Source organism: Taurulus bubalis (assembly GCF_910589615.1).
Source record: "Taurulus bubalis genome assembly, chromosome: 2".
NCBI lineage: Eukaryota > Metazoa > Chordata > Actinopteri > Perciformes > Cottidae > Taurulus > Taurulus bubalis.
The window spans coordinates 33,280,759-33,294,562 of NC_136590.1; the positions used below are offsets into that span (position 1 = coordinate 33,280,759).

General features: G+C 39.4%; 1 protein-coding gene across 3 annotated transcripts in view; it reads right to left on the minus strand.

Annotated features, from left to right (window-relative positions):
• Window positions 1-194: 194 nt before the first annotated feature.
• Window positions 195-13,804, minus strand: part of grik1a (glutamate receptor, ionotropic, kainate 1a) — a gene marked incomplete at both ends in the record, with an annotated part of 30,037 nt that continues 16,427 nt past the window's right edge. For 2 of the 3 annotated variants that reach the window (XM_079234507.1, XM_079234505.1), the window contains 8 exons: window positions 195-362; window positions 3,196-3,446; window positions 5,444-5,669; window positions 7,181-7,398; window positions 9,218-9,336; window positions 9,788-10,011; window positions 10,609-10,812; window positions 11,952-12,068. In XM_079234507.1, coding sequence (XP_079090633.1) covers window positions 195-362; window positions 3,196-3,446; window positions 5,444-5,669; window positions 7,181-7,398; window positions 9,218-9,336; window positions 9,788-10,011; window positions 10,609-10,812; window positions 11,952-12,068 — 1,527 coding nt within the window. Of the gene's footprint in view, window positions 363-2,259; window positions 2,386-3,195; window positions 3,447-5,443; window positions 5,670-7,180; window positions 7,399-9,217; window positions 9,337-9,787; window positions 10,012-10,608; window positions 10,813-11,951; window positions 12,069-13,804 lie in introns of those variants that run through there. The other variant, XM_079234506.1, reaches the window with a different exon arrangement.

The following is a 13,804-nucleotide window of genomic DNA, read 5'->3' on the forward strand; positions in this document are numbered from 1 at the left end:
TATCAATGTTGATACAAGGCTAAGACTTTGTTAACTACAGTACATCTACAGTATAATGCTTAATGTATTATCCAGACAGGGGTGATAAAGAAACACCTTCATATCGTGTGTTGGCCCACAAACAAATTTGAGGAGTGGAGAACGTTCAGGTTGCAGTCTCTGATCAAAGTTCCATCAGGTTTCAGATCTAAGGCTCACGTGCTGGAGTCCCGTCGTGCTCCTTCCCTCTTTGCAGCACGTTTTGGTTGACAGAGGACACAAGCTGTCCTTGCTTCACTGTGGGGTCGTGACCTCCTCCGGATGCCCTTGTAGCACTGCAGGGAGATACCCAACTCCTCCATCCGAGAGCTAAAAGATACGCACTGTCAAAGAGAACATGGCCTTGGTTAAGACACCAATAAAGCGGATTGTCAGAAAGGCATTATGACCTCTTTAAACTTTGGCCATGAGTTTAACGACTGTGTAAATGTGATCAAATAAAAAAATGACTGCTACTGTATAGTTGAATCAACTAAGGAATTATTGAATACGCCATTTATTGAAAGCTAATTAAAGTTTAAACTGCAGGCAATAACATCTGATCCATCTTCACAGGAGAATGCCTGCAGCTGAATAAAGTAAAGAAAGCAAAAAACAACAGAAATAACAAAACACACAAAATGTGAATCTATAAATAGACAAGGTAAACTCTTGTCATATCATAAAATCCAAGAATACAAAAAGAGTTGAAGGACAATGTTTGCTGTGCGATATCATAATGCAGGGAGCTATGCATTTATAATATGGTAATTATTTGAAATAACAAAAGAGAGGGCCATCTTAACGAGAAGCCTGAGACTTATTTGATTCTGCAGAATAATACATCGCATTTAACTCATTAATCTTCGATAATGTTCATTAGCCTTTTAGTTTGCTCTCCTCCAGAGACATTGCTCGCAAAATGTATTTAGCAAATCATTATTCACAGCACAAAGTCACCCCTTTTTTATCTGTCGGCCTTTGCTTCCAAAGACCATAGAAGGTCTTCCGTCTTTCATCCTCAGCCTAAGGGTTTTCAAACAAATGTGGCTTCCTGCAGGGTTTCCCACAATTACCAGTAACACTCCGAATCAGTGGAAAACCTACCTGGTACAAACCTCAGACCGAAAAGACTGAGAAAAAGGAGCTAAAACTGCAGATTGAAATTCATGTATCATTTTGACTTGGCAGAACACATTAAAATAAAAAAATATTGGTTAATACTGACTAACCAAATAGGAACTAAATTAACCCTTTAAATTGATAAATTATTTTTTGGAGTGGTTCATATTTTCTTGATTTTGTTTATTTTGGTGAGATTATTCTGGTACCTAGATGACAAGGTCAGTATCCCTCTGTGATCCCATCCATCATTACTTCAGTTACAATGCCCTGCATACAGCAGAAGCATCAGGGGACATTTAAGCTCGACACGTTGTTCCATCACTGTTAACCAACCAAACCAGTCTATCAATGAGCTTAATGAGAAGGAAAATATTCAAATAACCTTTCCTATCTTTTGATTTCCCAAAAGGCATTCAGAGTCTGCCTCTAAAGTATACACAAAATCCCACTGGGACTTCACTGAACAAAACAAAATTTGTAGGACGGTTATTTAACTGGTGCAAGCAAGAAAACAGCAGGGCATCACTAATGCAGTGTATACATTATTTATTTATTATCCTTTTTTTAACTATCCTGAATAAAAAAAATATGTCAAAAGGGATATAAGCAGATGACATATAACTTGCAACAACATCCAGATGTCCTGAGTGTTTTTCCGAATTAAAGTGATTATTTTTAGGTTTACATTAGTAAAGTGATCCTTACATGCTCTATAACAAAAGCATGCAGATAAGACAGGGATGTCCCTTATGAAGCAGACTTGCTTGCATGAAGATAAAATGTATTCTCTTTATAAAAGAAGCTTGTTAAGAAGAAAGTAGTATTTGACTTCTTAAATATAACCAGTTAAACAGTATAAAACCACACAGAATAATTATTAAACATTGTCATAATTTAATATTGTCCTTAGGACGAGAGGACTTCATTTGAGAACATCATTTCAGTTGAAACCTAATCAAAGGATTGGAAGAAAGAACATAGTGATGTGAGCATGAGGGCCAGGTATTAGAGGTTAAAGGGTCATTAGGATTGACTAACACAGGGGGCAGAGAAAAGGACAGCTAGTTACAAACCTATCGTCTAGAGTGTGTATGTGTGGTAAATGTGCTGCCATGGCTACTCTGTGTCGTCCCCTAGTAGCCTGCCGCTCTCCAGATCAGTAGATAAGGAGGTGCCAGAGGAGGAGGTGGAGCCACGCCGCTGAAACTGACGGGACTGCACCCCATAAAAGAAACAGAAGGCCTGACACGAGCATGCAGAGAAAAAAAAGAATGGAGCAGAAGGGAGATCAAAACAGGCGTGTAAAAAAACAAGAAAAATGTGACAAAGAAGAGAAAAACACAGAGCAAATAAGAAACAGAAGCATGCAAAGCAAGAAAGTAATCATGTAAATGATACAGTATTGAAAGCATCACTTTTGATAACAGTGTGGAAATGGATGTTCTTGTTATCGAAAGCAGATAGAACACATGCTTCTGCTAAATGAGAGTAATAATTAGTCATTTTACATTAGTGCTTGATTATCAGACAGGGAAGATGTAGCTTCGGGCATAATCCAGTACTGATGACTTATTGGTGACATGAATGACATGAAATATTTTAAGCATATGAGAAAGAATTAAGTTACAAAATGAATAATGCTTGAATGATGTCAATTTACTATATTTAACCCACTGTGTAGGACTGTCAGGCACCAAGTCATGTATCCATCTATGCACTTTCTTGTTGTTTAGTGAAAATATAACTTTGAGTAAATTACTTTTGATCAAGCAAACAACATCCAACAAGCACTTCCCTAGTTAGAACATATTAATTTGTAAGTGACAAAGAAAAACTAGACTTGACATTGCTTGTCTCTAAAAATGTTTAGGTGAGAATAAATTATATTCTAATTTCTTTCAATACTTAAGATTCTAATCAACCTACAATCAATTTAACAGCATATTTTCTTCTACTGTGCCTCGTTGAAAACAAAGATCTAATCATGAACAACGTCTAACATTAAGTCCGGTCATTTGTCATGATCACTCAGTACAGCAGTGCCTCACTCACCTCCTCTATGTCAGCATTCCTACGAGCCTTATAGATGAACTCTCCGATAGCCACGAACACAGAGAGAACCAGACCAGCAGCCAGGACAATGAAGATACCGCCGATGTTTTCCACGCCCAGAGCACTGGCCTCCTTGTTGTCCTCCTCTGGACAGCCATTGCCTCTCCACCACTTCTCCTTCATCATGTGCAGCTTCCCTTCCTCCTGCAGCTGAAGGATGGCAATGGTCACTTTATCCCGGTATGGTGACCCTGGCAAAGAAAAATAAAAAGACATTATGTAATGACAGGGCATTCATAAAAAAACTTTAAACGCCCCATTATTCATATAAAGCATGGCAGCCATGCCGAGGCACCCCTCTGTTTACAGTGTTTTAGTGAACCATTTTTCTCCCATAAAATTAAAGCCTTTGCTACGTGCACAGAATTAACTGACTGGAAACATTTATCATGAGGATATAAAAGAGCCATTTGCATTTGTAATGTTCATCATTATTTAAAAAGCATTTCAAGTAACATCCCCCGCAACAAGCAGAGCAGAGATCAGGTGACTGGAGCACACATTGATGGGGCCGAGGAGTTGAAGGAATCACGTTTAATAGGTTTGAGAAGGAGGCTTCCGCCCCAACTCCACTAAAGCATTCCCCTCCACGATACAATGACACTCTGGGGCCTAAAACATTAAAACTATGGGACATTCAAGCCTGTTAATCAGATAAGAAAAGAGAGGAATAAAGTCGGCTTCAGTGCAACTCAGCCGAGGCATTGCTGGATCTTCCCTGAAGGCATCAGTCAGTTATTTAGCTTTAACCTAAACTTGAACCTGTACAGAGTCCCTGCGCTGGGAAAACTTCGCACGCACGCACGCACACACAAACACACACGCACACGCACACACGCACGCACGCACGCACGCACGCTCAAACAAAAATGAAAGAAGTCATGGGGTAATTGGAGAGGAAAAGTAAAGCCATAACTGAGGTTCAGTTAGATTTAGCTCTGGAGGATGTCATCATTTTCCTGCTTTGCATTATGTTTTTTTTTTTTGGGGGGGGGGTTAATGCCATATCACCTGCCCTGCTTTGGACTTCAGTCATAGACACATACTGTAGGTAGATGCTTTGCTTGGTGTCATAGATTAAAAATCACCCGAGTGGTCAGCCACAATATGTCCTCATCACATTTGACTGAAAGAGCAACCGCAGTGCCCTCCACAAGAGTGCCAATTTTCAAGTTTCTGAGGAGAATCTGGTCATTTGCGATCTGCAGTACTATGCCTCTGATATTCCTCCACCATGTGGGGTGTATAATTGTCTGACAGCTACTGACAGCCAGTGAACATCTCATGGTAATTATAGAAATAAAGTGGATGGAGGATGCTCATACATCTAAATGTATGCCTTGTAATTGCCAACCTGTGTAGTTGTGGACTATGTTCTTGATGAAGAGAGGATGAGTTTAGAAAAACTACCCCAGTTTAAAACTAATTATTTTAACAGGCTCTGCATTTTCATTTTGTACCTTTCAAGAGGAAGAGAGAAAACACAAGAGAGACACAATATGTTAAGCACTGCCAAAGTAAACATCGAAGAGTACCAACTGCACGAACGGTCCAGTAGGTTGACTCGCTTCCAGTTCAAGTTCTCTATCCAACAAACTGGCCTGAAACCTTACGTTAACATTGGCAGTGAACAGCTGGCAGAGCTTTTGGATGCAAGTGCACTTGCATGTTGAGGATACAGGATAGCAGCTCTGTACTTCTATTCCTGAAGAGTGAAAATGCAAACTCCAAATAAATTGAAGTTCCTATCTATAGTATCCAGCTGACATTTAGAGATATTCTATTAATTTTCAGAAGGCCCTCTCAAAAGTGTGCATAGCTGTGATTTGCTTAGAGGCTTAATGTATACAGTCTACCACAGAGAACAACCAAGGAATGTTTACGCAATCATAAAGAAGTCTTGCTGGACTGAAGTTACAAGGGCAACTCCAAACATGCATCTCAAAGCACAAGGTCAACAACTGTCCGCAGCAAGACATCATGTTCTAATTTCAATATAAGTGGAGTATTGAAAATTATTGTTCCATTACTTTAAAAACAATAACAATGTTTTCTTGATCGACAGTTCTTTGGGACTTTTCATTCTCCACTAACTGCCATGGCGGTGAGGAGTAGACCTACAGTTTACTGTGCTACAGACACATGTTTTTACATGTTTGGCAATCACTTACATTCTCTTTCTTCTTACCAATAGGTGTTCCCACTCCATAGCCTTTGGAGTCTATGAGACCTCCAATCTGTGTGAGGTTGCAGTTTCTCTGGCTGATGTATTCGATGCTGGTGGACTCCATCAGCATGGCGTAGTCTGTCGTCAGGACCCGGGTGATGCCCTCTCTGTTGTTCTTAACCAATGCAGTGTTCTTCCTGCTGCTCATAAACGCCCACATCTTCTCATAGGTGGAGATCTTTGATTTCTGCAAAAAGCAGGCAAATGTATGCATTTGTATTATGTGTGACTGTGGCTACACATACACACCATATATGTACTCAACTATATTTAGAATGTTATCAAACACATAACAGTCTAACAACAAAATGTGTGGGACTATGGGATATCTTTGTGATACTGTGTGTGTGTGTGTGTGTGTGTGTGTGTGTGTGTGTGTGTGTGTGTCCTTGCTCAGTCAGAGTAAATGGGACAGCTGTGTTCTAAATCTCCTCCAGCTGATTCAATTTGTTCAAGCCATCAACACAGCCTGCTTCTGCCTATCCAGGCAGACGTAATCACTGGCTGCAATCTGGGAAGATAAAGCCCTGCATGGATCACCCCTGCTGAGCCACCAGGATGCAAGGAGAGTGGGTGGCGGTGGGGGAAAGGAAGTGGCAGCCCTGCCTAAGGACATCGGTACAGCAGTATATTATATAATACAAACTAACAAGTTAACATATGTTTAACTTTGCGACAGACACCCCAAAATACAAACGCAAGTAGTCTTAATATGCATCTTCTCCACTTCCCATGAATCTACGTTGCCTTTAATTAAAGTAAATGCTACTCTTTTTCTCTGCCCCTATCTTTAGATTTTTCTTCTCTATCATGGGATGTTTGCCAAAGATGCAGGATGAGGAATGGAGCAGTTGAGGAAACTGATCACTTTAATTTAATGGAAGAGCCTTCCCTACAGTTTCCTCACTGTACAACTGATTCATACTCACATCTAAATGTACAATAGACATGTCCATGCAAACCAACTGTTTTGTGAATTCACGTAAAGTACCAGACAGGAGAGGAGCACAAACAAATTACATTACGGTGTCCAGTAGTTGATGTTAATATTGGTTAATTTGGTACAATGTAGCCCAAGCTATTTGTTGAATATATTCAAATGCAAAAAAAACATAGCATAACTTTAATTTAAGATATAGGAGTAATAACAAGACTTTAACTAATTTGAAACAAGAATGTTTTTGTTGTTGTTTCTGCGCTGTACATATCTTTTCATCCCTGTTATTTTTATTTTGTATATATCTGTCTTCCCTGTTATTTTATTTTTGTGTCTGTAAACTGCTACTCCGACAACAAATTTCCCCTTGGGGATTAATAAACCATCTATCTATCTATTAGAGATTTACATCTAACGTTAAGTAAAGCCAAAGTTCAATACTAAGTGTTTCACAATTCTCTTTTGCTTAAAATGACTCAAAATAAAGAGCTGTGGGATTAAATGCCTTTTGCATTTAATCCCACAGCTCTTAATTTTGGCTTAATTTAAAGACAAACAAAATGTATCGAAGGTAATTCAAATTAAGCAATTTATGCATTTAATTTGGGGAAATAATACTATATGGACAATATATGGGTCTTATAACCTCTGCTGCAATACTTATTAAATTCTCCAATGTGTGCAACATAATTTGACGGTATCTACCACTTGACATGCACTTTGGAAAAAGCTAACAGGTGTAGAGTTTACACCAGTTGTACCTTGAAGAAGGTCATGGTGGATCCATCCCTCACTGCCCCATATTCAATCCTGGTCTGCTTTGCCAAGTCGTCTGCTGAGTCGATGGGCGCATCCATTCGTTCCACCGTGAGGAAGGCAGCCAAGTTGGCCGTGTAGGAGGAGATGATGATTAAGGTAAAGAACCACCAGATACCCCCGACTATTCGAGTGGACAGAGCCTTAGGCATCAGCTCTGAGCCTGGAAGCACAGCGATGGGGAAGAAAAGAAAAAAAAAGCCTGAATCAGTATGTGACAACCAGTATGATTGAACCAGAATGGTAACACATGCTGTTTGTGTGTGTGTACGATAAAAAAAAACATTTCTTCCAAAGCAAAGTGCCATGTCATTTTGGGGTTATCTTAAGAGCTCTAATTGGATTTGCACCTCAGCCCTAAATGATAAATTGTGCACCTCTTCAGTTTCAGTCTCTCTCTCTCCCCCTCTCTCTCTCTCTCTCTCTCTCTCTCTCTCTCTCTCTCTCTCTCTCCTCTCTCTCCTCTCTCTCCTCTCTCCTCTCTCCTCTCTCTCCTCTCTCTCCTCTCTCTCCTCTCTCTCTCTCCTCTCTCTCCTCTCTCTCTCTCCTCTCTCTCTCTCCTCTCTCTCTCTCCTCTCTCTCTCTCCTCTCTCCTCTCTCTCTCTCCTCTCTCCTCTCTCCTCTCTCTCTGGGTCTAAAACACCATGTTGCAACAACAAAAAATAGATCATTGTGAAAAAGCAAACATAATAGAACAAAAAAGTTAAACTTTTGTTCAGGACAAAAGAAAGATGAATACAAAAATAAATGTGGAAACATGTGCCAAAAACCTTAATGAACCATAAAACTGAAAAAGCAGAATGAGCAACCTTCTTTATATGTACCTCTCTGTGCAGACAAAATAAGCAAATAAAAGATGAATGGGATTGAAGAATGCATTTATCACAATCAACACGCCAGGTTTGCAACACCTGTTTTTACACCGTGTTCACTTGAAGTTGGCAAATGCTTTACTCCACTTTTAAAGTAAACTATTTTGGAGGGTTCGACTTAACAACCACGTATCTAATAAAGAAGTTACTCTCAGGCACAGTATCCCACAGAAAGCTCAAGGCCACTGTTGACCACCAAACAGCTAGTTACACACACCACACATATACCACAAAATAAACCATACCATAAAGGCATCCACATTGTTCATGAAAGCTCCATATGCTCGTCTTTTCTTTTATAAATACTGCAGCATTAGACGAATGTGGCTTGCTGTCAGCAAAATTGAAACATTTCATCAGCATCACCATTACTTGGACTAATGTCGTCAGTAGGTTTGTTGGGCATCCAATCAGGCATGTCGGACTTATCCTTCCCAAATCTCCTGCCTCGAGGGAGGTCAAGTCTCGATGAAGTTGAACATGGTTGTTATGACACTGTATGGTTTCAATTAAATGGGGCTAGATAAAGGCTACATGGAAAAGGCATTCGCAGAAAGTAGGAGCCACATTTTGAATTAAACAACTTAGACCACAGTTTAAAGTGACAGTACAGTCTTTACTGCCACATAGATAGTTCAATAGACAGCTCTACAGTATTGCATTGGCAGCCTTTGCTGTTATTAACTTTTAAACATACCTTAATTTCCTTGTTTTTTTTGTCTATTTCTGCGTATGCATGTTGAGAGCAACAGAAAAACGTTACTCAAATGCCTTCCATGTATACGCATACATGGCGAATACAACTGATCTGATTATTTCGAGTCATGTTTCTGACCATCTGACAATCTCCTTAACTCATGGGGGAATTATCTGTTATTCTAGCTGCTAAAAGTGTCCCTCGCACTACATGTGTCTGTCTGCCTTTTTCAACCGAAGTGGTGAGAGTAAAGTGAAAAATAAATAGAGTAAAGTTATGGGCAAGAAAACTAAAATGAGCTAAAAGCTTTAGAGGTTGTCTTCCAATTTGAAGGACATTTTGGAGCAATCCCTTCCACAGACAAGACGCCATTGTATCATTGCTAAGCTAAACATATTGATTGAGTTAAATACCTTGCCGCATCAGAGCTCCAACGCCAAACCAAAAACTGTTAAGTAAAGTGAAATTGTTCTGTATGAGAGTCGAGGATGGATTGCATGGATGTGGGTTGTACCACTCGTATGGGGTAAACCTGCAAGACAATAAAATGACAAACAGAAAAACAAATGAAAGAAAATTCCAATATCACAAGTTTCACTTCAGTTTATCTGCATGCAGGCTTCCAGTTTATCTACGCTTCACCTTGATTTACATTTTGATTTTCACAAAAATATATCTTAGTAGGTGGAATGTGCCAGAAGTGGGTTTTATGAAGCATCTGACACAGCACTCCTGACTACTTAACAAGCACAACGAAAGCCAATCTTGAAGGTGCCAGGCAGCTAAAGTATATTTTTGACTGTTTAAGAATAGATATGGAAATTTGCTCAACACTCCTGCCATTCCAGACTTTGTGATTCTCGTCATGTAAATTTGATACACGATTGTATGTTTTTAAATGCTTAATGCTAGCGCCATATTACAGTTTTCTTTTCTGTACAATTTCAAATTATTAACGAAATAGGATCAATCCATCCTCTTACCTGGCAATCACAAAGAGCACACAGCTAACCCCTGTGCAGGCTAGCAGCACGTACATCCAGATGTCCGGAGACAGGGGATTAAGGAAAGAGAACACGCCTGGATTGGTGCCGTTAGGTTTGCGGTAAAGGATGCTGATACCTAAAGTCATGAAGGGCTTGGAGAAGTCAATGACTTTCTCTCGAACATATGTGATGGTCAAGGGGGCCACGGCAAGGTCTGCAATCTTGAAAAGACACAAAACAAAGTAAGATTCGTCACATAAAAAAGGGTATGCTCAATGTTACATTGGCATTTGTTAAAAGCCCTGTTTAGCCAGAGGTTAAGACCATTGATTATGCAATACAGAACTGCGCCTTGTATTGATGTTATCAAAGACAGCAACGTGATTCTTCTGGTCTATACATATATCACTAATAGGAACACAAACAGGCGTTGTTACCATCTGTGAACTTAACTATAGACTAATTTATTGATTCAGTGTGAATGCAGGATGCGTCTGCCTCTACAACCCCGTTGTCGTTCGCTTCTCGCCAAATGTTAGTTTTTTACTTCTGCCGAAATGAATCATAAAGTGGTGATCATTTGTGAAGATTATCTTGCTGAACAAAACGTGTAAGTATCATAAACTTGTATTTGCCACAGAGCTTATTTTTCTGCAATAATCAAAAATCTGATGGAAAAATCCCATTTGCTTTTTGTTGAGGGAACCAGTAAGATGCTAAATTCTGTGGTTTGCCTGCACAAGTATGTCATCCCTGCAGCCCTCTTTATACTGTACCTGTGAATAGCAACTCCTGTTGTGTGAATGCAGGTAACTTACGTGGTCAATCAGCTCCCGCACCATCCCATTCCACTCTCCCTTGTCATTCTGGGCGCCGTATTTCCCATCAACCACCAGTCTGACTTCATATGTAAAACCTAAGATGTTGGAGAGCTCCTTCAAAAGGTCCAGACAGTAACCCTCAAAGCGATCATTCCCAATCAACTCCCTCTCTGACTTTCTCTGCATCACATATGGATTTTCCTGTACAGCAAAAGAAAACACTTTTCTGTTTACTGTTTTTCAGGCATATTCCTTTTTCTGATTTAAATATGTCTATGCTTAGTGAAAGGCAAATTAACTTGAAGTTAACCACTTCATTACAACTTAAAGCTGATGATCTGCAGCAAAACATCCGAACAGCACATCCAATTGTCTTATTATATTTGAATATGTTTGGACTGATGAATCTCCTGAAACACATTTATTTCTATGCTACATTTTCTCTGTTTACATCTGGTGTGCATAAGGATAAAATTGTGAAAATACAAATTCAAGCTATCTACTTCAGCAACAATTTTCCACTCCTTAACGCCTGTCCTTCTCATAATTTCCTTTTTCCTTCTCATGGCAGGCCCAATCCCAATGGCCCTCCCTAAGGCCTTAAGCTCTGAACCGTCAGGGACTTAACTCACTTCACCTGCTAAATGTTTGAGTGGGAGAGGCTTGAAGAGCTTAAAATGGTATAAATATGAATGGGACTGCAATTTGCAAATGCTTATCGCATTTGATGACAACAAAACATGTACAATTGTGAGTTCTCATTTTCCATTTTCTTACTGCCAGATTTGAACATCTTCCAGGCTTTTGCCTTAAAAGACGAGTATCTATTTACTTGTTTTTGTCAAAACAGCTTCAATTAGATAAATAAATTAAATGGTTCATAAGTGAATATATTGTGTCATACAGTCTTTGCTTGCATTCCTATGACTTAATGGGGTTTTGTGTATATTTGTAATCTTCATTTTAATATTTCAGTGTAAATGTAATGCCAAACACACTTGTGCCAAGCCTCCAGGATTCCACTGGTAACCCCGTGTTTAACATCACAACGCTATGAATTGTAGGTAATTCTCTCGAAGCAAAGTATGCAAAAATATGGACTTACGGAAAGTGTGTTTAAAGGGCGTAAAATGTCTAGAAGAAAGCCCTCAAGCAATCAACGGTCAATCAATGAAATGACAGTGGGACAGGCCTCAGCCCTCATGGACTTGTCAGGGACACATCTCAAAGATGCGAATGTGGACATTGGGATTGGGCCGTATTTTCCTTTGTTGTCCGCCTATCTCCACTCTACACATCTCCCCTCCCTATGCTGTCCTCTGTTTAACCTTCCTTCTCACCAGTATCGTGGTGACAATAAGAGTCCTGTTAGCCAGAGAGTCTGTCACATTGTTATTCTTCTCTCGGCTGGACTTCTCCGTTAGGTTCATCCCCCTGTACGAGTTCCACACAGCAATCTGCAAAGGCAAACAGGTCTTTAGGTTTATTGGCCACATGTTCTGCTTTGACCATAAGAGGTACAATGTAAGACAACAATGTAGTGTATAGATATTTGCTTCTGTTAAAACTTTGACTTAAGCTGTATTTTGATCGACGACACGCGTGACTGTTAAAGGAAAGCAACTGATTGATTAGTCTTTTCTCTGAAAACCAAGTATAAACAGACGGATTTAGTCTATAGGTCGGGAAACTAAACTGCTCAGGTACACTACATATTTATAATGTTTTCTGATTTGTCAAACAGAAAAATGTAAAAAGAAGTGTTGAGGTTGAAAGACTTGGCACATTTTCAACCTTCTGCTCCATTCATTATGCTACATTTCCCTTTGTTCGTCTGTGCTCTGATGATTCTGGGCAAAGCTCCATTTGATCTACAGTGAATATGAAAATGAAAAGTATTTGCTGCCGACTGTATGAGACTTTTCTGGAGAAAAACAATATCATACCGGTTGTGTGCACCAGGTATTGAACTGAAAATTGACTGAAAAACCAATCTGTTTATTTACATAAAACAAATGTGAGAACAAAAATGCTTTTATGATGAATTATTGCTTTGAACTGGCATGGATATCTGGTAGCATTGATATTTCATTCTGTTTGAATCTAAAGAAAATACACATCAAAAACAGCAAACAAGTGTTACTTACAATAACTGTTAAATAACTCACATTTCAACATCGTATAACTTGAATATTGAGCTGAAACGACAATGAGTCGATTGAGAATCTGCAACTATGTAAATAATAAAATGAATCCGTAGTCTTTTTTTCCAGCATTCAGTTATTAGTATTTGCTGATTTGTTGCTTTTGTGATACTAAACTGAATATCTCTATGGTTCGAATAATTTTTTTTTTCTGATTTTGTTTTTTTCCTGACATTTTATAGACTAAATGACTGAGTAATTAATCCACAGAGCAATCAATAATGGAAATAAAGGTTAGTTGCAGCCCTACTTCAATATGATGGTGAGGGATTGGAAATCCCAGCAGCAGGGACAGTATGAATGAAGAAGGGCAGAATCAGAAAGAGTCAGGGGCGGATAGAGAACAACACAGTGTTTCTCCTACATACTGTCACAGTAGCTGTGAATGAGAGTGTCCAGTTCATCCAACCAGCAGTATAATCCAGACAGTTATCAGATTAGAACAGGCTTCTGGCGGCTGGATTTTTACCCTTTCAAATCCCCTCACTGGTTAAGAGCTGAGCAAAGATCAAGGGGGCTCATGACATTGATGCAATAAAGTTAAGTGCATTAAATGATCAGGCTTCATTGTTAACAGAACTTTCCTCATTTTGCTGCTCAGCCTGGGAGCAAAAAGGAATGAATTTGGGTATTTTGAGTCAGAAACAATGGCATTCACCGCATAAAACGATGAGTAGTAGTGAACGCATCAGTACCTCTTTTTAAAGCACTACAGAGGGAACAGTCTTATTTTGTTTTACAATATATTTTGCACAAAGGGGCTATGTGGGATTACCTATTGGAAAAGATAACATGCATTTCACTGCTCATTACATTCTATCTTATTCTGTTCACCGAGCCAGTCAGACACAAAGTGTGCTCTCTTATGACCTTGCTAAAAGCACTCTATATCTCCACCGTGACTTTCGCAAGGGTCCACTCTGTGCAGGAGTCCATTAATCTGTTTTATCTCTGGACACTGCAGATGAGAAACACGGGGAATGGGTTTG